The sequence below is a fragment of the Grampus griseus genome, assembly GCF_964374135.1.
Source record: "Grampus griseus genome assembly, chromosome: 14".
NCBI lineage: Eukaryota > Metazoa > Chordata > Mammalia > Artiodactyla > Delphinidae > Grampus > Grampus griseus.
Genome location: NC_139008.1, coordinates 52513205 through 52540875, shown reverse-complemented (window position 1 = coordinate 52540875; position 27671 = coordinate 52513205). Strand labels below are relative to the sequence as shown.

The window sequence follows — 27671 nt, the reverse complement described above, 5'->3', positions numbered from 1 at the left end:
TTAAAGTCACAATTCAGGATGATGTGTTAGTAAAGTCATAGAAGTTTGCCTAATCTGAATCATAACAAAGGCTTTATCATATTTATAGTTATTTCTCTAAATAAAATATTGTTTAAAAACAAAGAAACAAAAAGGCTTCTCAGTAATCTTGCAGATGCTGTTAACACTTTTGATGTATGTCCTTCTAGCATGTTTTCTATGTATATATATTTTTCTTTACAAAAGTTCTTAATTTAAAAGAAAATGTTCCACAGCCCTAATAGTTTAATGTGGTTAATACAGATGACTAATGAGACATCAGTAACATTTTTATTTTCTATTTTTAAAATACACCTCTAGGGCTTCCCTGGTGTCGCAGTGGTTGGGGGTCCGCCTGCCGATGCAGGGGACACGGGTTCGTGCCCCGGTCCGGGGGGATCCCACATGCTGTGGAGTGGCTGGGCCCGTGGGCCATGGCCGCTGAGCCTGCACGTCTGGAGCCTGTGCTCCGCAACGGGAGAGGCCACAGCAGTGAGAGGCCCGCATACCGCAAAAAAATATAAATAAATAAATAAATAAAAAATAATAATAAAATAAAACACACCTCTAAAGAGAATAAAGTAAATATCCAATGTACTGACTGCAAAATATTATGTGATATTCCAAATGCAATATTTGAACATGACTTGTTTTTAGCACGTCAAGGAGTGCAGAAACATTTTACTGAGTGCTTACAATGTACCTGGCACCATTCTGAGCCTTTTAATGTTTATTAACACATTAAGTCCTAAAACATCCGTATTTCTTAACGACTATTTTTATTGCTGTTTAACAGATGAAGAAACTGAGGCACTGAGAGATTCTGTTCCTTGTCCAGTGCCACACAACTACTGAGGAGCAGAGTTGGGATTGAAATCCAAGCAATCTAGCTCCAGAACTCATGTTCCACACCAACACTTCTAGAAGTTTAATGTGCAGACCAAGGCATCATAATAACATGCTGATCCCATCTAATAACATAGGTCTGGACTAGGGCCTGAGGCTCAACATCTCTGACCAGCCCCAGGCGATGGGATAACACTTCCATGGTCCACACCTTGAGTAGCAAGGGTCTACACTACACCACATCTCACTACCTCAATAACAAAACTGTAATTTTCTACTAAACTTTAATAAGGACTAGCCCTTTTGCATCTTTCTGTCCTCTGTAGCAGGTCACCTGGATGACTGACCACAGAATATAAGACCTTTACTTTAAATAATAATCCTTTGAATTGAATTTTCTGTTGAATCAAATGTCAAGGTTTCTCCCCTTAAATCACTGGATATTATTAGAACTTGTTCTTCAGTAAGTTAGGTTTATATATGTGAGATCTATTCGGCTAGTTTGTACACTGCCTGCTGGCCCTCTATCACCTGTGTGTGCATGATACAAGTGAAGGTGTGTGAGTGGTCTTCACATTCTTTTGATGTTGAAAAGAGAAAGCTGTTTGGTAGTATTCAAATTTCATTTATTCCAAGAGGCCTACTTTATTTATTTATTTTATTATTATTTTATTTATTTATTTATTTATTTTATTTTTTTGCGGTACGCGGGCCCCTTACTGTTGTGGCCTCTCCTGTTGTGGAGCACAGGTTCCGGACGCGCAGGCTCAGCGGCCATGGCTCACGGGCCTAGCCGCTCCGCGGCATGTGGGATCTTCCCGGACCAGGGCACGAACCTGTGTCCCCTACGTCGGAAAGCAGACTCTCAACCACTGCGCCACCAGGGAAGCCCAGGTCTACTTTTTTAAGTTGTCAGATTCACATGCTCTTATAAGTGAATTGAAATTTATCTAAAATAATTTATTTCCTAATTCTGTGTATGGCACTGTGGGCATCTTCAATGGGATTGATTATTTGAAAAGAAAAAGATCCTATGGTATGGTATGAACTTTACCAGTAGGATAATCCAACAGAAAAAAATCCAAGGTGGTGCTCTCAAAAAGTTAGAGTGTTTAAACTTAATAAGGCCTTGGGTGTCATTTAAATTTTCCAAGATGGGAGCTTGGCGCTTTACCCACTGTCCAAGAACTTGGCACTAAAATCAAAGATGAGGTTTAGTGGTCATTTTGGATTCTCTTCCTCCTCAAATAATGATTTAGCAAAATACCAACTAACATAAAAGAGAAACAAATATTAGAGGTAGTTGGGGAGGTGGGAGGGGTTATACTTTAGCTTATAAAGAAGCTCTTAAGTCCTAGGGGTGTGATGTACAGCATGGTGACTATAGTTAATAATACCGTGTGTATACTTGAAAGTTTCCAGGAGAGTAGGTCTTAAGAGGTCTCATCACAAGGAAATGTTTGTAACTCTGTGTGGTGATGGATGTTAACTAGACTTATTGTGGTGATCATTTCATAATATATACAAGTATGGCGTCATTATGTTGTACATCTGAAACTAATATAATGTTATATGTCAATTATATCTCAAAAAAACCTCTGTACTTAGAAAAATACATACACTAAATAAATGTTTCTTGATAATGATGGTGATAGTCCCATAGTTTGATAAAAAATATTAAGAAATTTTCTCTTTCAATATTTTTAAATTATAGATCAAGGACCATTTCATTCTAATTTTTCACTTGCATGTGTATAAAAATATGCCACATATATCACAGAAGTAATGTCATGTTATTTTAAAGAAAATTTTTATGGAGTCACATGAATTTATTTTCTGCAAAGACTCGTAAGTGTAGTATTCCAGGTTTAAGTCAAATACATACGTGCTATGATCTAAAATAAAAATTTGAAAGAAAAGAAAAAAAAATACCAACGTACAGAAACAATAGTTTCTCACCATCCCTGAACTTTAAAGCATCCAATAAAGTAGGAAGAGAAAGTTTGCCTTTTAGGTAATGGCCTTTAGATAATGACCCTGTCCCTTTCATTTCTACACAGTTTTGGAGTTTACAAGGCACTTTGATTGGATACCCTGGGTAAAACTGGGCCTGAACTAGCCCAAACATATAGTCCCCATTTTTAGAAGAGGGAACAGTTGCTTATAATGATAGAGTGACTTGCTTAGTATCAGTGGCCAATAAATGGAGGAACCAGGGTCTTTTTAAATGAGATCTCAAGAGAAGACCGTATATTCACTTGAGTTAAAACTACTCAATGAACAGTTCAATTCCACTGCTTTTACAGACCTCCTCCATAACAATTTTTAAAATTTCAATGGATAAAAAAAAAAAAAAAAAAAAAAAAAATTTTCAATGGATTCTAATGAGGGGCTTTGGGTTCATCTGCCTAAAACAGCGATGAATCCAGAATCCATGCCATGACCAATACCATAGGGATTATAAAAGCATGACTAAATGACAAAGTTTTTCACTCTGCTTTACAGCAAGGTTTCTCAAATTTTAATGTGCATACGGATCACTCAGGGATCTTGTTTCAATACAGATTCAGATTTAATCGGTCTGGAGCAGGGCACAAAATTCTGCATTTCTGACAAGATTCCAGGTGATGCTGACGCTGCTGGGCTGGACGATATTTTGAGTAGCAAAGCTCTCAGATTTTAGTGTGTATCGGGATCACCTGGATGGCTCCTAAAAGCACAGATTGCTGGGCCCAACCCCAGAGTTTCTGGTTCAGTAGGTCTGAGGTAGACCAAGAATTGGCGTTTCTAAGTTTGTAGCGATGCTAATGATGCTGGTCCAGGGACCACACATTGAGAACCAATGCTTTGGAGCCCTGCATCTGTCTCTCCCAAGCACCTGGCTCTCCCCACATGGAATTGAATAGCCATTAATTCCATCCACTCTAAAATGTCAGTTCAATATCAGGAACCTGGGAAGAGCTACAGGAGAAACTCTCCTTGGGGGATTGTCCAGAATCTGTTCTGTGAGTGATTGATGATAGTCTTTGACAAATGATTTGCTTAGTTAATATAAAAGATACATTTCCAAAAGATGAATGTGAAGGGTGTTTGGCCCATGTTTTCTTTAAAGGAGGAATCCTTGATTTCTGCCTAACTCAAAGAATTCATTTCTGCTGATTTCTTTGGAGACTGTATCAAAATATTTCCAACAAATTAAAGCTGGTAGGAATGGTGACACAGGCAACACAAAATAGTCAGCAGAGCTGTCACCCTTTAATCTCTTTCTAAATAAGCTGTTGCAATTATGAACTAAAGGCAGATTCTCTAGCCACAGACACAGAAAGAGCAGCATCTTCATATTTTTCACCCATTGATTCATTCATTCAAAAATATTTTTTAACATTAACATTTAGATGGTTCTTTAGTTTCAGGATTTTGTCACTGATACTACATCTATTGATTATACATGAGGAGGAAACAAACTGTGGATGTCTTAATGCATTCATTTAATAAAAGTTTTTTTTAACACGCTGCATCAGTCACCATGCTGGGCAATATAGAGATATAATGATGAGAAAAATCAGATGCTCTCATAGTCCTTAAAGTCTGGAGAAAGACTGTAATAAAAATTTACACATATGTATGCAACTTGCAGCTGTCACTAAGGCTTCAACAAAGAGACACCATGTGAATGCTGATGATTTCTTTGTATGATGACACATATGATGACAAAAACTGAAGTCAACAGATGAATTTATTCAGCTCCTTAAAGCTGTCTTTTGCTTTAACTCACTTTGGTAAACTCTTAAAAATATCAGAGTTTTGTCATAATTTGTTATAAAAATTTTCAAACATACACAGATGTTGAAAAAGAACACCCATATATCAATCACCTGGATTCCACAATTCCAATTTTGATGCACTTTCTTTATCACATATATATCCATCTATAAATCCCTCTATCCTTTCATTATTGCAACTGATTTTTGATGCATTTCAAAGTAGCCTGCAAATATTAGCATACTTCATCCCTCAATGCTTCAGAACACATACATCAGGATATAGTTTTTAGAAATGTTCTGGAATTTTTAGAAATGTGGGGTAGATGTATCATCTAATTTCATTCAGGTAATATAAATTTAAGGTACCAGTTGTACGTGTGTTTAAGCAAGCTCTTTCTTAAGGGAAAGGCTAGTTTTGATGAAGCCACATCCACTGCCCACATTTGTCCTGAGTGGACTGGATTTCTGCATGATGAAATTATGAGTCTTGCCCTCAATATTCTGGAAACACTGATGACCTTGCCCTTGCCCTCACCCATCTAGTATCCGAGTCAAGATGCTGTCATCCTAACCACTACCTGGAAGGGACTGTACTTTTTAGATGACTCAGGAAGGACACCGACACCTCCAGTAGCTCAGTCAACACATTCTGGTGTTTGGAAGACCCTTAACTTACCATCTTAACCACCCCACTAAATTCCCCGAATTTGAGCTCTCTCTTGCTTCATCATCAGATCCAAATTTTCAGTGCCTGGGATAGAAATCTTTTCAACTAGCATACCAAATGGCATCTCCTCCGTCTCTAAAACTTGTAAAAATGGCCTTTCCAGTTATACTTTTACTGATCCACTTGTGTTATATTTTAAGGCGCTTCTGTTTATTTTTGATATAGTAAGGTTATAAATATTATTTTTTATAAAATCTTGGCTTTAAAAAGTACAGTTTCATGTTTTGAAGGAAAAATAGTGTAATGCTTTCATTTGGCCACTGGAGGGCAGTGACCTACTTCTGCTGTAGTTGATTTTTCTCTACCCAGCTAAGCAAAACTTAGTGCAAGTGAAATATCAATTTCTGAACCTTCTTTCCTTGAAATTTGTTTAACTGGATCCCAAGAGTCACCATTAAATTGAGAAAACGGATATTTCTAGTTCTTGTGTTTCTATTGTAATTTCCAGTGCAATGCGAAAGAATTTCAGGCTTATTTCATTCAAGCACATAAAAAAGAATATTTGGACAAAGACTGGGGAGAAAGCAAGTCACAAGTGTTGACTTCCACTGATGCTTGTGAGTGGGGCAAAGAATTTTGTTTTTGCATTTCATATCACATATCCACAGAGTGGGAATTATTCAACCTTTCAGTGATGATATCAAAAATTTAATTTTTAATACCTGAATGCCTTTTTAGTGCAACAGAGTAAGCTCTTTGAGAATGGTCTTTACATTTATACATCTCTGTATCTCCGCAGTAACATAAGTTACTATTGTGGTTCCTTAAGTTGCTATTATGATAGAATACAGGGTGAACTAGTGCAGTAGAAAAGTTCAAACTTTAGACTATGACATATATTCAAACACCAGTCGCACCCTTAACGGTGTGCCTTCTAGCAAGTCTTTAGTAAAGACTTTAATAACGCCTCTGACTTCTTTGCTGTATAATGGAGTTGAGCGGCTGCCTTCGCTGTCTGGCTGCGACGAAGCTGGCGTGTGTAACGGTGTCTGGCACGCGGTGATCTACAGCTGCTACTATGGTCAATCTCCAATAGGGAACAGCCAATTCAAATCTGTATATACTGCCCTTTGTTAGCAACATATTTTAAGCATCAGTCCGATATATTTGCCACTATAGATTCTCACTAAATTAATAAAATCTGTTTCCAGAAAATCCTAAGAGATCCCTGACAAGGGTCAGTCTACACAAGGAGCCCCAAATTCCTTAGCCCAGCATTCAGGGTCCTCCTTACCCGCTCTTTTCTCTCCACTTTTGCTGGGTCCCTGGGGCAAGGAGGTGGGGGGCGGGGCGGGGCTGCAGAACAATTGGCCCCGCCCACTGCGTTTCCAGCGGTGGCTCTGGGTACATTGCTGACTGACACAATCCCGAAAATCCAGGCAAACTCTCTCCTCTGAGCAGAGGGTACAGATGGGCAGCTTCTGGACCACTTGCGCTCTGAAGATGTGCTTTGTTTGGCATCTCAGTGGTTTTAAATTGGGAGATATTGCACCAAAAAGTCAGTTTCCCAGCTTTCCTCGCAGCCTAGGCAATAATTGTCTGGAATTCCCAGGAGTTCCCCCTCCAGGTCTGGGCACAGCCTCGCTTTGCCCTATTGCGTGAAATCTAGTCCATTTCGCTCATTTCCATCATTTCTATTGACTGCCTGTTACTGTACAGTGCCAAGGGTGCCCCTGCACCCCCCAGGGTTATGTGGTGCCGTCCACCCTGCCTGGAGGCATCCCCAGGACCCCTGGACCAAGATTTCTCCAAAGGTTACCTCAAATCCAGCACCAAACTTTGGTGATCTCTTGATCCTCAGTCGTAACTATGAAGTGTTTGCCAGTGCCTTTCCTCAACATTTATCTATTTTTTTAAAAAATGTATTTGAATTCATACATTATATCAGTTTCTGCAATGTAAAGGGCTTTGTCTTACGTACCCTTGATAAGCAGAGCTTCTATTTCCTGCATCTTGATTCAAGTTAATGACTGAACTTGATTTCCCAAGGGCACACAGCCCCATGGAATGCCTGCAAACCTGGTACAGACAAAATAAGCTTGCTGGGTTCATTTTGAATACACCTCCAGCCTGAGACCCCCAGGGCACTACACCTAGTTGCCAAAAAGAAGCCACACAGTATTGCCTTCATGGAAGCTGGCTTTCCATCACCTCCATGCTTTCCTCCATCAAAATTTTCTTCTTCCCTATCCTCTTCCAGAGGGCTAATTTCAGCCAGCTATCACACCAGGAAGAATCTGATTCATCCCCACCTGTTTCCAGAAACCTGCCTGGATATAAAAAATGGGCAAGATCAGCCACCCATGGAACAGGAGCACCTTCTGTTCCTGTTTTCCCGGCAGCTGAGTTTGGTGACCATGGGCGCCCCCTATGGCTGGGAGGCTAGGAAGTTTTACCCCCACTGTACTCAAGCCAGAGGACCAAGGCCAATGGGTAACTTTGCTGATGATCCAGTGCTCTGTCCAGCACTCCCTTTACTTCAGTCTCTCTTGTGCAATGTAAATGCATTTCCTTTATGAATTGTGTGGTCAAACATCTATGATAGTTCAGTCTTCTCAAGTACCTCCTGCAAACCCAAATGCCTACAGGACTGAGGCAGGTAAAGTCTAAATGAGTCACAGGGGAGTGTCCTTAAAGAGGCAGAAACCCCTCCGTTCTCATCCAGAGCGGAAAAGCAGGCCCAGTGTTGCCCCATCTGATTTTTCAACTGAAGCAAGAGATCCATTTTATTAATGTAAAATCTCCTCATTTTTAAAATCTGGCAGCATTGGGTGAACATTTCGATGCACTCCATTTGGACCCTAGAACATTTCAATGCACTCCATTTGGACCCTAAGCCTCCAGTTTGCAATCTCTTGCTGAACAAAAAATATGAAATCCCTCCCCTTGGCATAATGATTCTAGGGAGACTTTTCCTGATGGATGTAACTGAACAACACAAACATACCGGAACTTCCCCATTCAAAGTAGCCATTTTTCAGAAGACAGAGTTCTGCATCCTGAGTTCTACAGGCTGCCAAGGTCACTGGCCTAGGTTCCTTAGCCCCCACTCTGCCCCCTGCCCCGCCACTGACCCCAGGCTCATCCCTTACATCTCAATACCATCAGCTCTGAGCAGAGCAGGCTGTGGTAGGTAAACAGGGATTGTTTGTTGAATTAAAATAAGTTCTGCCATCACCAAAAGCAGTGTTGGAACTTGTGTTTTAAAGATGCTTTGGGGGGACAGATTAAAAGCCACTTGTGACAATGTGTCATTATTTTCATTCTCATCTTACATTTTCTAAAAATGTTATCATAAGGCAATCTGCTGTCTGTAATTACATAACAAAATCTCACAACATTGAGCTCCAAATGACTCTTGGCCATTTCCTAATATATTTTCTTAATGTACAACTAAGTAGAGCATCAGGATAGCCTCATTGTCAGTAAAATCTGCCTTGGACTCAGAAGGCAATTCTGAGACAAGAGTTGCAGAACCCTGAAAAGCATCGCTAAAATGGTATATAATCACTGAGGCAATTATTTTATAAAGATCGACATTTACTCATCAAACATTAAATGTTTGCTCTGCACAGGGCATAGCAGACTAGCTGCTGGAGGGAATGGAGTAGAGATTTCATAAGTTTTAATGTATCTGTTATTATTATTTATTGGTAGTATTATACAAGCTTAAATGTTTTATCTATTTATTTAACATGCACAAATTTACTCTGTGCCAGGAATTATTCTAAGCACTTTATGAATAGTAACTTATTTGATCCTCTAAACAACCTTACACTATAGATAATATTATGATCCCCAGTACATATGTATCCCCATCTATAAAGATGAGGAAAGTGAGGGACAGGCAGTTAAGTGACTTGCCCAATATCACAATACTAATAAGTGGCAGGGCCAGAAATTGAACCCAGGTAAGTCTGGCTCCAAAATCGATGTTTATAACCAGTGTATCAATTAGCTACTGCTGCATAACAAACAATCCCCCAACTTAGTGGCTTACAACATCAACTACTTATTATTGTTCATGAGTCATTTGGTCAGCTGAGCAGTTCTGTTGATCTGGACCAGGTTCAGCTAATCTTAGGTGGATTCACTTAAGTGTATGTTGTCAGCTCAGGGCTGGCTGGTCCAGGACATCCTTGTCTACATGACTCAGCTCTCCTCCATGTGGGCTCTCATCCTCCATGGCTATAGCAGGGGTCTGAGAAGGAGAAGAAACATTTGCAAATGGCTTTTCAATCCACTGCTTATATCTAGTTTGCTACTCTCTCATTTTACCAAAGCAAATCACATGCTCAGGTCCAGAGTCAGTGCTGGAGAACACGTCCAAGAGCAGTGGGCATAGAAAAGCATAAATATTGGGTCCTTTAATAGAATTAACTGGCCAGAATCATGGTTCAACACCATGCTGTTTTTTTACCCTGCTTTCTGCACAGTTTCAGATGTGATATTTCAGAGTCCAAATGAGTTGTGAAAATGCTATCAAACGTAGCTTTTTGGGTTTAGGAAGATCACAAAAGAACCATAAGAAGTGTGAAAAATTAAAGGATGTTTATGATTTTAGGCTGATCCTGGGGAAACACAGTCAGAAGCTCCAAGTGAAGCCAAGACAACTCCAGCAGAAAACGGGATGAATCACACTACATCCCTGACACCCAAACCACCCTCCCAGGCTCTCCACAGCCAACCAGCTCCAGGTAAACACTCTGATGAGAGAGCTGTGCTACATGACTAGTAACCTCTAGTTTATATGTACCACTGAAGGAGGTAGCATGATTGACTTAGCGAAAACATCACATGGGCAAAAATGCATGGACTTAGGAGATGCTCCAGAAACATGTGATGAGGGAATGAATGAGGGAAGGAAGGAAGGAATGAAGGAAGGCCAAGAGACTCATAAGTGCTCATCTGGCTCTGCTGACAATTTACGAAGCCACAACAAAATATCACCCAGATTTCCCATGTCTTTATTTAGTGATGGATTACGGTCCATCTGCTGGCAGGGTGTGTGAAGGGTTCTTCAAGCACCTTATATGCAGCTATGCTTTAGAAGCACATTCTTAGTTCTACCTCACTAAGTTACGTTTCTGCCAAGAATTCCTTCGCATCTTTCTCCACTTCCTTTACCAATTTTAAGTGCCTATCATGAGCACGCGGCTAAATGCTTCACGTGGATTATCTTGTGTAACTCTTAAACCAGGCTTCTGAGGGTTGATTCTACCACTGCCCCCATGGTGCAGATGAACAAATTGCAGTTTTGAAATGACAAGGTACTTCTTGAAGGCCATGTCGCTATTGAAGAGTGAAGACAAGACTGACACCAGTTCTCCACGATCCTAAAATTCTTCCCTTTAGCTTCTGTGCTCCTACTGAGACTACTTAAGAAAGGAGGTTGTTGAGATTAATAGTAATAAGGAGATAACCTGTGTATAAAAAGAAGTGATATTTTCAAATGAAGTTTTTATATACCAAATACAAACATTTAGTGTGTTTCTAGAATATGAATAATTAATTTAGATAGTGAATATAACCTTGTGCTTTTGAGAGTAAAAGAGAATTTAGCATTTGATGTTTTTACCTGGGTGCTTTGGAATCATCTGACTTACAGAATAATTTTTAAAATAGCACAGAATACATTGCAAAACTGGACCCCTCTTCTCTGGCATTAACATCTGTCAGAGTCACACCAGGAAATTAACAATGGCACAATACCCTGAACTAAACCACAGACGTTGTTTGAACTTCACCTGCTTTCCACTAATGCCTTTGATTGTCCCAGGTTCCAGCTCAGGATCCCACATTGTAGTAATTGTCATGTCTCCTTAGCCTCCTTGAATCTGTGACAGTCCCTCAGTCTGTCCTGTCTTTCATGCCCTTGACACTTCGGAAGAGTCTGTTATTTTGTAGATTATCCTTCAATTTGGGTTGGCCTGATGTTTTCTCATGATTAAACTAAAATTACACATTTTTGGCGAGAACATCACAGAAGCAACGCTGTTCTGAGAGCATTATGTCGGGGGTATCTGATGTTGCTGTGTCTCATCATCAGGGATGTTGGATCACTTGGTTAAGGTGCCATCTACCAGGTTTCTCCACTGAAAGTTACAATTTTCCCCTTTATAGTTAATTGATATCTTAGTGGAGACACTTTGAGATTATGCAACTATCCTGTTTCTCCTTAAATGTTTGTCCGGTGATTTTGGCACCCTCTAATGGATCATGCCTGCAACATTATTCCTGCCTGCTGGTCAGCCTTTGATTTTTTTTTTTAACATCTTTATTGGAGTATAATTGCTTTACAATGGTATGTTAGTTTCTGCTTCACAACAAAATGAATCAGTTATATATATACATATGTTCCCATATCTCTTCCCTCTTGTGTCTCCCTCCCTCCCACCCTCCCTATCCCACCCCTCCAGGTGATCACAAAGCACCGAGCTGATCTCCCTGTGCTATGCGGCTGCTTCCCACTAGCTATCTACCTTACGTTTGGTAGTGTATATACGTCCATGCCTCTCTCTCGCTTTGTCACAGCTTACCCTTCCCCCTCCCCATATCCTCAAGTCCATTCTCTAGTAGGTCTGTGTCTTTATTCCTGTCTTACCCCTAGGTTCTTCATGACATTTTTTTTTCTTAAATTCCATATATATGTGTTAGCATATGGTATTTGTCTCTCTCTTTCTGACTTACTTCACTCTGTATGACAGACTCTAGGTCTATCCACCTCATTACAAGTAGCTCAATTTCGTTTCTTTTATGGCTGAGTAATATTCCATTGTATATATGTGCCACATCTTCTTTATCCATTCATCCGATGATGGACACTTAGGTTGTTTCCATCTCCGGGCTATTGTAACTAGAGCTGCAATGAACATTTTGGTACATGACTCTTTTTGAATTATGGTTTTCTCAGGGTATATGCCCAGTAGTGGGATTGCTGGGTCATATGGTAGCTCTATTTGGAGTTTTTAAAGGAACCTCCATACTGTCCTCCACAGTGGCTGTATCAATTTACATTCCCACCAACAGTGCAAGAGGGTTCCCTTTTCTCCACACCCTCTCCAGCATTTATTGTTTCTAGATTCTTTGATGATGGCCATTCTGACTGGTGTGAGATGATATCTCATTGTACTTTTGATTTGCATTTCTCTGATGATTAGTGATGTTGAGCATTCTTTCATGTGTTTGTTGGCAGTCTGTATATATTTTAAAAGATCACTTGTCATTCCTGTTATGGCCAGAAGGTAGCAGTAGCCTAAACTGAATTTGTTGACAGAGTTTTGATTCAAAGTGGAGGAATGGCCTTTCTATAACTGGAGCATATAGATTCACATTTAATTATGTCTGCCCCAAAGTTAAAAAATGAAGACATTTCTTAGAATATTTTTAGGATAATTTTCTCCCGCAATTTGTAATTTCTCCATAAAGAGACTTAGAGTCAAGAGCCAAACATTGTTTTACAGGAAGAAAACAATTTTAAAAGTTAAAAGAGGCTATTTTTTTTTCAGGCTCTGTAAAGGCACCTGCCAAAACAGAAGATCTTATTCAGAGTGTTTTAACAGGTAAATACCACCTTTTTTCCCTATGGAATTAGGCAGCTGAATATTACACAGGGTAAGTATTTAGAGGAGAGGAGATTTCATCTTTAAAATATAACATCATTAATATTTCTCTTCTAAAACCATCTACAGATACATCCTACTTCAAGCCATGTTACACAATATAATCACAGAGAAGTAACCATACTTGGCAAATAGGATCCTACTGGTATAAAAAAATAACATAATTTCACAAGATGTATTTTGGAATCAAGGAATAGTTTCATACTGGAAATGTGACCCAGTGAACAGGAATGCAATCTTCCCAAAGTGCCCACAATAAAGCATATTTTAGAAATGCAGTATGTGAACTGTTTGTGACCATGGAATACACAGAGTTTAAGAATGATGATACAGTTTGGGAATATTTTATATTTGGTTAATTTGTTAAGCTAGTGGGACTAAAATTGGTACCAGCTTTCTTTAATACAATTAGAAGTATGTAGCAGTGTATAACATGTTGGCCCAACGTACAACAGAAATGTACACAAAAAACAGCACTATGGATAAGAACCAGAAACTGCAAAGAACTTAAATATCCATAAACAGTAGAGTGGATAAATTATGGTATAGTCACAGAATAAAATAGGATACAGCTGTAGAAATAAACTACAGTTACACACAACTGCATGGATAAAATTCACAGCATAATGTTGAAGAAAAGAGGACAGACACCAAAGAGCACATTCTTTATGATGCCAGCTACACAAAGTTCAAAAACAGGCAAAAGTAATTTGTGTTCTTAGAAACATGGATTTGGATTGTACTTAGGGGGTGGGAGGGAAGGCTGGAACCGAAAAGAGGGTGTCTGGGGTGCTGATAATATTCTGATTTTGATCTAAGTGGTGGCTACAGAAACCTCTTCACTTTGTGAAAATTGAGAGGGATGTGTATTTATGATTTCACCAATATAATACATAAAATATGCATCAAAAACTTATTTTAGGAATGTATGAAAAGAAAACATGTGTTTAAAGATTTAATCCCATGGGAAACAATACAATGTTCACACATAAAACAAGAGACAGAAGTGTAAATAAGAGCATGATTCCAACATTATTTAAAAATACACAAATGCATAGATGAAAGGTGGGTGTCTATATCAATATATTAGAAGTGATTATCTCTGGTTGGTTTATGAGTGGTATTTGTTTCCTTATATAAATGGACATTACCTTTATGCTTAAGGACGTATTCAAACAATAGCCTTTCATCCACAGACTTTTTAAAAAATGATACTTTCCGTGGAATTATTTTTAGTCATAGGTTGGAACATCTTGAACCCTGTTGCTAAACTTGCCACAGCTGATGTGCTGCACACCATTTTTAAAGAAGTGAGGTTGAATCTGTCACCAAAACTGCAGCAATTCCTTAGGATTATAAATTTTAATATAATCAGTCATTATGCAACCATAATGAGTCCATCTGAGCCTGAGGGAAACCATTAAATAAATGTACCTGATTCTCTCCCTGGCCTCTTTCTCAAAAGGAATCGAATGTCAGGAGAACAGATACATTATTAAAAAGGGAAACATATTTCAATTGCTTAAAGACCTTATCATTTAAGAACATAAATTGTTATTCTGATTTCAACATTTATCCACTAGATATATCATTTGCTATCCAGGTCTGTTGTTATTCATGGCATATATTATTTCTGAGTCTCTTGACAGTTCTAAATATTTATGATAACTTATTTTTGTTCCCAGAAGCGGAAAGTTCACATCAAAGGATGAAAACATGTGAACTATGACTTAATCTAGGTCTAAATAAATGATAATTAATTGAATTTAAGGCACCATCCTTTTTAAGGTACCTCACTACTCATGGATGGCCAAGAAAGAAAAGCACCAACAAATTGTGGCACTCCATTGACTACGTGATGCATCGTAGTTTTAGAAATGTTAACATATTTTTTAAGTGCATATTTTTACAATTGATTAAACAAGTCAGTAAAACACAGACTGTTTTAAAATCAAGCTCTGTCACATTAAATGTTTTCTTGGCATTAAATAAAACACTATGTAGTGATATAAACTACCACCAACCCTATGATGCCTTTGGGTAAATCACAGCAAGGACCTTCCCTCACCTTACTGATCTATACTGGAGCAATGTTGTGATGAATATACAAACCTACAATATCTATACTGTGAATAGTGCCCCTTAGAAATGGTGCTGTAGAACCTGTACAATCATTTGTTAAGCCTCTAACAGGCACACTGCCAGAAACTATGTTAAAAACTTTGCATTAATTCTTTTATTTCATCATCACCATAACGACCCTAAAAAGTAGAAATTGTGTGATCTTTAAAGTGGATCCTGTTAGTGCCCACCAAAATCCCCTTTACCATCTGTGGCACCCAGCTCCCAGCTATAGTAAACGTTGGCTACTAACAGCTCATAGCTTCCTCTGCTTTTGAAAATTGCCCTCATGGAAGGCACACTGATCATGAAGAGGGATTTCTTATCTGATAAATGTCTTGCTACTCTGTTGGTCATGGAGCATATCTCATTATATCCATTTGAGCTATTTATTACACAGCTATGTCTCTGACAATGCCCTGATACATTTGATGCTCTAGGCATCAAAAATTTATATAAAAGCAGGTGCAGTGCCATTTGCAAACATATTAGCAAACCACAGGGTTAGCTGAAGATTGTGTGGGAGATCTTTTATAAAAAAAAAAAAAAAAGAAAGAAAGAAAATTGCCCTCAGCCAAAAGGAAGCCCCTTCTCCAGGAGCTTATGCCTCCCCACAACTGACATTCCCAAACAGGCAAAAAGCTGGCTTTCTTGCCTCAAGGTGAGACTAACTCTGTAGTACAGTTCACGCTCCAGAGCTCCCCGTGGGATCAGGCAGAAGCCGGACTCCAGCCGAGACCACGTCCTTGTTTAGCTACTTCTTCTTCTGTATCTGCTGCCCTCACTCCCCTCCTACTGAGAGCCCCCCTTGGTAAATCACATGTACCTGAATCCCTCTCCTGGGCTCTGTTTCTAGGGAACCCAAACTTTTTTAAAAATTATGAGTAAAGAAATAGGGTCTTTGAGAAATTTGGTAACATAGTCACAAAGTTAGCAAGCCATAAAGCCAGCCTGGAACACACGTTTGACTTCCAAGCTCTGCTCTCAAGGTCCAGTGGGCTGGGGTCAGAAAAATACTGCTCAACAGCAACTGCTCTGTCCTCTCAGCCCTTCCAGGCCTCTCAGCTCTCATACCCATTTGTTGCAGAAGTAGAAGCGCAGACAATTGAAGAGCTGAAGCAACAGAAGTCGTTTGTGAAACTTCAAAAGAAGCACTACAAAGAAATGAAAGACCTGGTTAAGAGACACCACAAGAAAACCACCGACCTTATCAAAGAACACACTACAAAATATAATGAAATCCAGAATGACTACTTGCGAAGGAGGGCAGCTTTGGAAAAGACAGCCAAAAAGGATAGTAAGAAAAAGTAAGTTGAAGGGGTACTTTTTGTTTGTTTTATAGTATAAAGGAGGAGAGTCATTTACATGGATTTTCAGTGTTTTTTTTTTTTGAATGGACAAACTACAATTAATGTAAATGATTTTTTATTGATGAACATGTTGTTTTTGATTATTTGCTATTATAAGAAATGTGTTAATAAATATGTATGTATAAATATTTTCATATATTCCTATTTTCTTAAAATTTTAAAAGTGGGATCCCTAGATCAATTTAAAGACTTTTCTGTTTCAGTTTGTAACTATCAGCAAGATATGAAAGTGCAAACTGATGGAGAAAAAAGTGATGTCATTAGTATCTTAATTTGCATTTCCTTATTAAGTTGAATTTTTTGGCATATTTATTGTCAATTTATATTTATTCCTTTGAAAATTGTCATATCACAGTCTTGGCTTGATAGTTCTTTTTTTCTTTTAATTGAAGTTTAGTTGATGAATTTTCAGTGTTTCGCACCACGTTTTGGATCTACACCACTGTAAGAAGGAAAGCCACGCAACTCCCTCCACTCCCTACAGCTTTTGTGTCCTCTCAGCTCACTTTTGCTTGTAGACTGAATTTCTTTATTTGACCAAATTGTGAGACTAGATATGCAGGAAGTCCTACCATTGAGTTCTAGCCTGTAGGCCCAGGACCAACTGGATGACTTGCCATATTGCAGCTGCCAACCTGGGGGGGTCGGACATTTTGCTGTGGACTAGAACCAAGCTGAAGAGGCAACTTGTCTTATTGAAAAGAGAACCTCTACTGCCCTTTGCTGTTCTATCTGAAACCCACAAAGTTCTGTACAGATAATCCTTGTTTGGGGCCTAAGAGTCCCCACAGCCCCATGTACTCAGACCGTGCTGGGGAGAAGCGTTTCTCACACATTCATTCAACCAATATTTATTGAGCGCTTTCTGTGTGCCCTGGGGACACAGCAGTGAGTACAACCTACTCAGTTATCACCCCAAAGTGCCTAACGTGGTAACGTGGGGAAACTATGTGAGCATAGAAGCTAAGAGTCAGGCAGGCTGTACCACATCCTTCCATCCTTCCCTTCACTTCCTTATTCAATAATCCGATCAGGTTAGAGAGAAAGGTAAGAGGCATTTTTCAGATTCATATGAATCTGAAACATATGATTCTTGTGACATATGATTTAACATGTGCTTAACTTAAAAGCATAATCAAAACCCAGTACCTGGGCTTTTAAAAGCAGCAAAAGCATCATTGTTTAGACCTGGAGCAGCCTTAGAAGCCATCTAGGTGAACTGTTATCACTTCTTCAAGGAGGAATCTGAAAACTAAAGGCTTAACATTTACCCACAGTTACAAAACAGTTCAGGCAAAGCTTGGCCTAAAACTTCTAAATTTTGATCTTAGTGATATGTATGTAGTCATTTGTTTATTCCTGTATTCATTTATTTATAAGTCATATCCTGAAAACTTCCAATAGAATGTTAAAGTAAATTCATAGACGATATGTAAAAAAGTCCTATAAAAATAGAAAAAAAAATGTACACACATACATATGCACACAGACTGTCTGCCAGTTACCAGATCTGCTGTCCAATACATGAGTCACTAACCACAAACAGTGACTCATTGGAATTGAAATGTGCTTCAAGTATAAAATAACACACTAGAATTCAGACTTTACTAAAAAAAAAAAAAGAATCTCACATTTTTATATTGATGTTTATTGATTTTAATTACATGTTGAAATGATAATATTTTTGATAATCAAGCTATGTAAAATATATTATTAAAATTAATTTCACTCATTTATTTTTACTTTTTAAGATGGCTACTAAAAATTTCAAATCACATATGTGGAATAATATCAAATATGTGACCCGTGTTGTATTTCGACTGGACAGAAGTAATCATTTAATGTAATTTCTGTCCTTGAACACTAAAACTAGCTCTTAGCTTCTGAGAAAAGGAAATATGGGTTAGATAATTCTCCTTATCTGATTAAAGGAAACTTGCATTTCCAAGAGGGACAAACATTTTCCTGGTATTAAATTACAAAAGAACTCATCTCTTGGATCATACACAGGCAACATTAGGTAACAGGGGATAATATCTTCAACCCTGTTTTTAGAGAAGATGCAGAAACATTCGTCCCTTGGTTATTTTTCTTTACTTTCCCTCAAAAAACAAACAAACAAAAATCCCTAAGCATCTTGTGTCAAAAAATACATCAGGAGAAACTTTTCTTCAAGAGGCAAAGACACTGAGGTCTGATTATGTCTGTCCATTTCCCATCCCCCCATGATACACATTAAAATCCTGAAAACTCCTCAGAGTAATAAATGGACATAATGTCCATTATATTCATTTTTTTTTTTGCCAGTGAGATTTTTTTAATCTCACTGATTTTCTTCTTGTTTTGAAAGTATAATTATTTTTCACAAAATATATTAATATGTAATGGGCTTATATTTTCTAATGAATTAATAAATAATTTTTAGATCTATTTTTTATTGAGGTAACATTGGTTTATAACATTATATGTTTCATATGTACAACCTTATATTAGATCAGTTTCTTATTCAAATATCCGTAGTCTCAACTGAGTTTTCACATAATGTGAAGGGTAGATCATTCAAAGATGGTTTCTGTCACACACTGTGTTGTTCTCAGAGCACAGACTTTGCTGTTGTCTAGATGTCTGTCCTTGGGTAAGCTGCACTGCTGCTCCCCCATACTGTGTCCTTAGGAAAATTGTCTCACTGAAACTCAGTTTCCTCAAATGTAAACAGGAGATTGTCACACCTGCTAGCTGGGTTGTTGTGAAAGCCAGAAGTAAAGCAGAAAGTCCCTGGCACCTGCTGAGTGGTCAAGAAATGTTGCCCTGTTCCGTCTGCTATAGTGATTGTGGCTCACTGAAGCAACACTTTATGTCTGGCTACACCAACTTCCTGCTGCAGCAGATTATAAATGTATCTCGTGTTCATGCCAAGATGGAGGTCACCCCTCCAATGCTCCTCTCCTCTGATGTTGATAAATAGACTTGTACTCATGCCAGGATGGAGGGCCACCTCAGTGCTGCCATGTGAGTTTGATGTTTAGAAACCTTTGAGGGAATTCTGCATCCCTTATTTGACAAAATAGGATCCTAACACTAGCTTCTACCAACTGCCTCTCCATGTGGCACCATTGTGTTGGCCTAATTCAAAGAGAAAGTAAGAGGAATTAGCACCAGCTGATTCAAGAAACCTCTTCTACTCGTTCCACTTGGCCACAAGTGAAAACATGGAGACAGAATCTGATGTGTTGGGTATCTTAGGTGGTTGCTTCTGCAGCGGTTTCCATATAAATGAAAAGAACAGACCTGCTCTTGGTACCCCGTTTCCAACACTGTCTCTCATTCTATTTGTCCTACAAGAAGTAAGAGCACAAAATTTGAAAGAATCACACTGTATGTTTTAACACAATAATGTTAGTGAGAATTGCTTTGTTTTATTTCAACATTAGTCCTAAACGTCAAAATAGCTATATAATTCTTTATGAATAACTCAAAGAAAGTCCCGCTGCACAGAGTGAGCACTCAATAAATATTTTAGAATGAACCCAATTCATCCTCCTTTCTCTTGGAACCAAAGTGCCATTTTGGGTGGAGATATCAATGAAGTTGGTTCAGCCCCCGAAGAAACTTATTTTAATAACAAATCTTGCTATTAAAAGATGTCAAGAAACAGAACATGTCAGCTGGGAGTGTTGCTGGCCCGTGACGTCTGCACATGCTCTCTGTTGTCAGTCTACATCACACAGATGCAAAATTCATCACCTCTTCAACTCCCCCTACAGAATCATCAATGCAGCAGAGTGTACAGGAGAAATGTAGGTGGAAATTACATTATACATGCTACGTTAAAAAATAAAAGCCTTAAAAAGTCCTTATTAGACATTGTTTTTCCCAAGGGGGGATTGTCATTCTCTCCACCACCACTGCCAGGGCCCCCAGCCTCTTGGCTTTCCTTTTCTGCCACTACCTCTTTCTAGAGCAGCACAAATTTCATCTACTTTCTGTGTTTGGAGACCTTCTGCTGCTAAGCTTGTCCTTGGGGTATCAGCTTCTGTCTCAAGTGGTTTATCGAAATATTTATTTCCAAACAGAGTCTCTAGGAGGGACTCTGGTGAGCAGCCCTCCCTCCACCTTGCTCTGACCTACATGTTTTGTGAGTCAAGCTCTGTGTCTCTGCAGATCGGAACCCAGCAGCCCTGACCATGGTTCGTCAACAATTGAGCAAGACCTTGCTGCCCTGGATGCCGAAATGACCCAAAAGTTAATAGACTTGAAGGACAAACAACAGCAGCAGCTGCTTAATCTTCGACAAGAACAGTATTACAGCGAAAAATACCAGAAGCGAGAACATATTAAACTGGTAAGCCTGAGAAATGTGATTTCTCTTTCTATAGCTGGAGGCCTCTTTTCTATAGAAAAATTTTGATGCCCTTGGATAACATAACAGGAGACAGCAGCAGTTCTGGCTGGCACTTTCGTTTCACTTCCTGACTGAATAATCTTATTTTGATGCCAGGTTGTAGAGGGAGATAAGAGGCATTTCTCAGATCCGTATTGTGACATGTGATTTAACACGTGCTTAACTTAAAAGCAGGATCAAACCCCAGTACTTCGGTTTTAAAAAGCAATAAAATCATCATTTCTTAGAAATGGAAATTGCATAGGCCAAATAGTATCCACCATACTGATATCTTACAAGCCCCACTATTCCAGAATCTTTACCAAGTTCCTCTCTGTTCTCCAGTGAAGCTATGTTTTATTATTTTTATTTTCACTAACTCATGTTTGGGCTATAGTAGTTTTTTGGGATTTTTGAAATCGCACAAGATAATTACACACTTATCTTTAAGAAAATTAAGAACATGCTGCAAATAAATGTTCACTTTTTATGTAGTAGTGTAGCTTTGCAGTGATACAAAGAGAACTGTACAGTCCACTCTCCTACATTTAGAAAAGTCAGTATTTAAGTGGCCTGTATGGAATGTTGTCTACCCAATTCCTGAGGCTCTCTATGAAAGGAAATGCCATCATCTCCATGAATGATCAGTTTTGTCCTCCAAAATGTTTTCTCAGGAAATGTGACAATCCAATCCATTGTTTTTTTAATTGAAATATCATTGATTTACAATGTTGTGTTAATTTCTGCTGTACATAAAAGTGATTCAGTCATATATATATGTATATATATGTATATATATACATATATATATTCTTTTAAAAATTATTTTCAATTATGGTTTATCACAGGATATTGAATATAGTTCCCTGTGCTATACAGTAGGACCTCGTTGTTTAACCATTCTCTATATAATACTTTTCATCTGCTAGTCCCAAACTCCCAATCCGCCCCATCCCCACCCACCATTGTCAACCACAAGTCTGTTCTCTATGTCTGTGAGTTGGTTTTTGTTTCATAGATAGGTTCCTTTGTGTCATATTTTATTTATTTATTTAAAGTTTTATTTTTTAAAATATTTTAATTTATGTATTTACTTGGCTCTGCCGGGTCTTAGTTATGGCATGCGAACTCTTAGTTGCAGTATGTGGGATCTAGTTCCCTGACCAGGAATTGAACCCAGGCCCCCTGCATTGGGAGTGCGAAGTCTTAGCCACTGGACCACCAGGGAAGTCCCTGTGTCATATATTAGATTCCACATATAAGTGATATCATACGGTATTTATCTTTCTCTTTCTGACTTACTTCACTTAGTATGATAATCTCTAGGCCCATGCATTTTGCTGTAAATGGTGTGATTGTATTCTTTTTATGGCTGAGTAATATTCCATTGTATATATGTACCACATCTTCTTTATACATTCATCTGTCAGTGGACATTTAAGTTGCTTCCATGTCTTGGCTATTGTGAATAGCCATTAGCCATCGGCTATGAACATAGTGGTGCCTGTATTTTTTTGAATTATAGTTTTGTCCAGATATATGCCCAGGAATGGGATTGCTGGATCATATGGCAAGTCTACTTTTACTTTTCTGAGGAGCCTCCATACTGTTTCCCATAGTGGCAAACATATGTTGCATTGTTGTTGATGGCTTGACACAGAGTAGGGACATGATAAATGTTTGGTGACAGATAAATTAAATGAATCAAGCAATAAAGTAGCCTTGAAAACAAGCTTGTGCCAAAAACAAGTGAGTAAGCTTAACAGAAATTAAAGTAGTGTACCCAGGGGAAATGGGTTCTCAAAGCTGTTTACATGACCTGTTCATTTCATTGCTGAAGGCCTGTCCATGTAAGAGAATTCTGAGGCTGTTTCTGCTAATAGGTTGCAAACAGTGAATGGTTTAGTCATGACTATGTAATAGATGGATCAGGGTATTGCTGTCATTGTAGTACTGGTTCCCAATGACAGTATGCAAATGAGCAGGTCAAAATCACAAGAAGAGCTTATCAAAAATCAGATTCCACTTGGTCAGGTACTGTCGACTTGAGCATGCATCAAAATCACCTGGAGGACTGGTTAAAACACAGATTGTTGGGCCCTACACTGAATTTCCAACTCAGCAGGCCTTGTGTAGGGCTGGCGATGCTGATGCTTCTGGTCCCATGCCCACACTTTGAGACCCACTGCTCTATACCTAAATGTGAGGCTCAAGGACTTATTTTTAAAAGCTCCATATGCTTTTGATGGGCTGCCTTGTTTGTGAACTGCTGAAGTAAAATCAAGCAGTGAAAGAACATGCGGGCAGAGGTCAGGTTTAGTGTAAACCGGGGATTGCCTTGACAGACCTGAGAAAATCCAAGTGAATTTTAATGGGAGATAATAGCTTTGGGAGCTACAACCACTGCCATCTTTCTTTCTCAGTACCCCATCCCTAGGAATCCAGAAAATAATAACAATAATAAAAATTAAAATAGCAGCTGTGTATTGAACACACCCAATGGGGCCATATGCTGTGCTAAACCATTTGCAGAAATTGTCTGATTTAATCCTCACAACACTGGCATTTGGTACTCTTTTCAGCCCATTTTGCAGATTAAAAACTTACAGAGAAATGTAGTGACCTTCCCAAGTTTCCACAACCAGAAAATGAAGTAGTTGGGATTTGAACTTGGTCCTCAGACTCTAGAGCCCCTACTTTATAACCACTGTTCAGATGCCTCCTAATTCAGATCTCACACCAATGTTCTCAGACGACCTCACCTCTACTCACACAGAGCACAGAGCACACACAAGCCAACTCCTGTATTAGGATGGCTGAGATACCTGCCTCTCTCTTTTTAAAAGGCTTTATTTCACATTCCTTGCAATTCATGTATTTAAAGTGTACAGTTCAATGGTTTTTAGCTTATGTATATTCATAAATATGTACAGCCATCACCAATTTTAGAACATTTTCATCACCTCAGAAAGAAATCCTGATTCATTCATTCATCTAGTCAACAAATACTTAATAGACAGCCACTCAGCAAATACTTTTAAATAGTAGAGGATAAAAATTACAATCCTAGCCTTTATGGAGCTTACATTCTAGATGTGGGGGTGAGACCATAAACACAATAAGTTGGTAAAATATGTCAGTTGGTAATAAGGGTTTAGGAAAAAAAAAATCAATCCCAAGTGGAAAACTAGGGAGTGGGTGTGGGGGAAGGATGAGGAACGTGGTTTGAAATTTTACATAGAGTAACCAGAGAGGTACTCACTGAGAAGCCAGCATCTGAGTGTGGAGGAGAAGGATGGGCCCATGCAAACATATGGGGCAAGATTTTCCCAGGGAGAAGGATTAGCAAACGCAAAGACTCTGGGCTGGGAATGGGCCTGTGTGTTGGAACAGTAGGGTGACCGTGTTTGAGGAGGACTGTAGGTCAGAGAGATGGGACTTCTGGGGCTGGAGAAAGATCTCTCAGGTCTTGTAGGCCCCTTGTGGCCTCTGTGTTCCACTCAGCACAATGGGAGCCAGTGGAGGGTTCTGAGCAGAGGAGTGATGTGATCTGAAGTAACTTTCACAAGGACGGCTCTGGGGCTGAGCTGGGAGTACATGGTGAGGAATGGGGCCCCAGGAAAGTGCCATCCAGAAGCACAGTTCAGAGGAATAACAGCCTGAGGGTTAGAAGTCCTGGGGTTCTCCCGCAGATTACTGAAGTTGACTAACAGGGTCAATGTTACTTCAAAGATGAGGCAGTCCAGCCATAATCATCTGAAGCTTCCTCAGAGTGCCAACCTCTGGCAAGATCCATTCCCCAAGGAAAGAAACATGGCAATTCATAAGAGACATGGCAGAATAAGAGAGAAGACCAGTACTCACAGAACATTCCTGAAAAAAGAATTAAGAGTGTGAATTAACACAGAAGCCCAGACATCCCAGAAAGGCCTCCTGGGAAGAAGGAGACCTGAGCTTCAGAAATTAGATTCAGAAATCACAGGCAACAGCTACACAATCTCAGAGTTCTGGGAGGCATACGTGAGGGTGAGCACCACATCAAATCCCACCAGATGGGAGCATGAAAAGCTGCGCAACAGATTTTCCCCTGAAGGAGGAGGTTGGCGGGGAACTGGGGAAGACCAAGCTGAAGTTATAGTTGGGAAAATCCCATCTGAAGGGCCACTGGAGCAGGAGAGCTGTTGGAACTGCCACTCGAGGTGACAATCTCAGAACATGTGCCTCTGCCTCCTTTTCCCCAAGAAGGAATGAGTGTGTCCACGATGAAAGCTTGAAAGCGTTTTCAGAAAAACATACATATGCTATACATCCAAGCCAGCCTGGCCCGTTCAGGCCAAATATAAGCAACCTACTCAAAATGCTCTGTCCTTCGCCACTGTGATTGTGGATTTGGGTTTAGATAAAGTGCCAGTGCCCTTGAACATACCTGTATGGGCCTTTGTTAAGAAGGCTAAGACCCAAACACCTGGGATTTAGAACCACACAGAGTTTATTGTATGGCCATTTCAGGGCATCCACAACTTACACTACATGCCTTTAGCTAACATGTGGCAGAACTTTCTATAAACCCTATTTGTAATAACTACAAATTGTTCTGCCAGGAAGTCTTTTGGCTGAAAGGCACCTAGAAGTGTCAGTTCTATCTTTGGTTGTGGTTCTGAATTACCAACAAGCCTCTTAGGCTAAATTAGACAAGTGGAAGTGTAATTAAAAAGCAAGTAGGCCCCAGGTAAAATGGAGTATTTGGGTGATGCGGAGAATTAGGCAGAAGATATTTTATCTCCCAAAATTGCTTTGGGAATTAAATGCAAATGTGAACCCGCAGTTCAAGGATTGAGAAAGAAACCATGGCATCAATAAACTCCCTGCCAAATGTGCATTACAACTTAATATCTGTCCAACCCTGTGATAGACACTGGAGCTAAAGATGAGGAAGGTGTGGTCAGCACATGCACAGGGAGCATGTACTACAGTCATTAATACCATGTGATAAATGAAACCATAGACAGCCATCAGCAAACTGCTATGGAGACACAGATGTGGGAACAATTTTCCTAACCATAGAAATTAATAAACACCAAGAGAATATTTTTGAGATAACTTTTCATGTTATCATAGGAGGTGTTAAATGCACACCAAGCTTCATAGACTCTATAGCTCAAAGGACTCAAAGGACTTGTTCTACCTGTCTAAATAAGAACCATCATCTTTAAAACTCTACATCCAAGCAGCTCTGCAGCCCAGTTACTCAAAGTGTGGTCCCCAAATCACCTGAGAGCCAGCCTGTTAGACATGCAGAGTCTCAGGTCCCACCCCAGACCTGCTAAATCACAATTTGCATTTTGATAGGAGTCCCAGGTGATGTGTTACACATTCACATTGAAGAATCAGGTTTTAGAGCCATTGATCCTTATCTCTGTTCAAAATGCATTTTAAAATAAGTGTAAATTTCCTCTTGGTTGAAATAGGAAATACATCGTGCTCTCCGCTCTTCATAGCTTGACCATCAAGCTGGATGGTTATCTCTTGGTGACAAAGGCACAGGTCCTATGGAAATCACTCCTGTGATTTCCTGCCTGTGTTCATTATAGAAGGAAACAGTTACTTTCAGTTAAGGGTGAGTGAAAATAAAGATGTAGTTCCCCAACCCCACTGAAGTTCTTGCACCCCCTGAAATCTCCTCATAGATATCTTGGGGGTCTGTGGAGCCCAGTGAAAGATGTCTGTTCCAGGAAAGAACTCTATGGTTGGGGAATCTGCTCTAACTTACCTGTTTTTCATCAACTGCCATAGGTTGACCTTGGGTTTTGTCATACCATTAGGGTAAGGTCTTAATTTTAAATGTGAGTTTGGTAAGTGATAGAAATTCTTAGGGGGTCCCTCTGAGGGTTCTCAATCACTCTCAGAATCAACCCCAACATCACATTCAAGGCTCAACATCCACCGCCTAGGGAGAGGAGGTTTTGTGGTGACATCCATGGGGTCGCTTCTCTGTTGCTGCAGGGTTTGACCCACCATTTTGTCTTCTCTCTTCTTTCTCCTTTTCAGTGGCGTCAAGAAAAGATTTCCTCATTCTGTCTCACAGCACCATACTCTTTATCCTCTGCAGAGGCTTGTTTTGTTTTGCTTTACTTCCTACCTTTTCTCCTCTTTCTCGTATTTAGTATCCCATGTGTTCCAAGCCCATTCATTTCTCCTTTCCTTCACATAGACCTTAATGGTTGGGATTCTTCTTATACATACTCCTGCCTGTCCCACCAGCAATCATTCCTGGGCCTCAAACCAACACTAGTACCTGTTGAGCTGAGTGCTCCCAATTCCCTGCCAATCCTGGGGAATGAAAGTTGTGTTTCACAGTGGAAGCTCTGGGTGGATACTGACCAGCTACTAAAGGAATGGCCCATCAGATGTGAGTGGTGATGAGTGAGGGTCTGCAGTCAAATGTCCTCATTTCCGGCCACTGCTCACCCAGAGTAGCTGTGTGACCACTCAGAATTTCTGTTTTCTCATCTTTCCAATGAAGATAAGAATAATCCTCACTTTATTGAACTTTAAGGAGGAATAATGAGATAATGTGCACAAATCATTGTTTTTAATGAAAGCCCCCCACCTCCGCTTTTTTTCTTACAATACATGAATTGGCTAGGAAATCTTAAGCTCAAATATAAATGTGTATTTGCAGTTTTTGACATCCTGCTACAGCCTGAGGGTGCTCACCATCTTCCTTTTTGATGATTTCTATTAGCACCATTTGCTGCTGCAGCCTGTCTGAGAGCCAGCCTTGAATTTTCTCACTTCTGTGGTCGCTCAGCTGAAGTATAT

The 27671-nt window shown here is 39.4% G+C and overlaps 1 protein-coding gene across 2 annotated transcripts in view; it reads left to right on the top strand.

The window, feature by feature from the left end:
• Window positions 1–27671, top strand: part of PLCB1 (phospholipase C beta 1) — a 682255-nt gene that overhangs the window by 568601 nt on the left and 85983 nt on the right. For both annotated transcript variants that reach the window (XM_082670207.1, XM_082670208.1), the window contains exons 24-27: window positions 9920–10052; window positions 12864–12917; window positions 16186–16405; window positions 20630–20810. In XM_082670207.1, the coding sequence (XP_082526333.1) occupies window positions 9920–10052; window positions 12864–12917; window positions 16186–16405; window positions 20630–20810 (588 nt within the window). The remainder of the gene's footprint in view (window positions 1–9919; window positions 10053–12863; window positions 12918–16185; window positions 16406–20629; window positions 20811–27671) is intronic.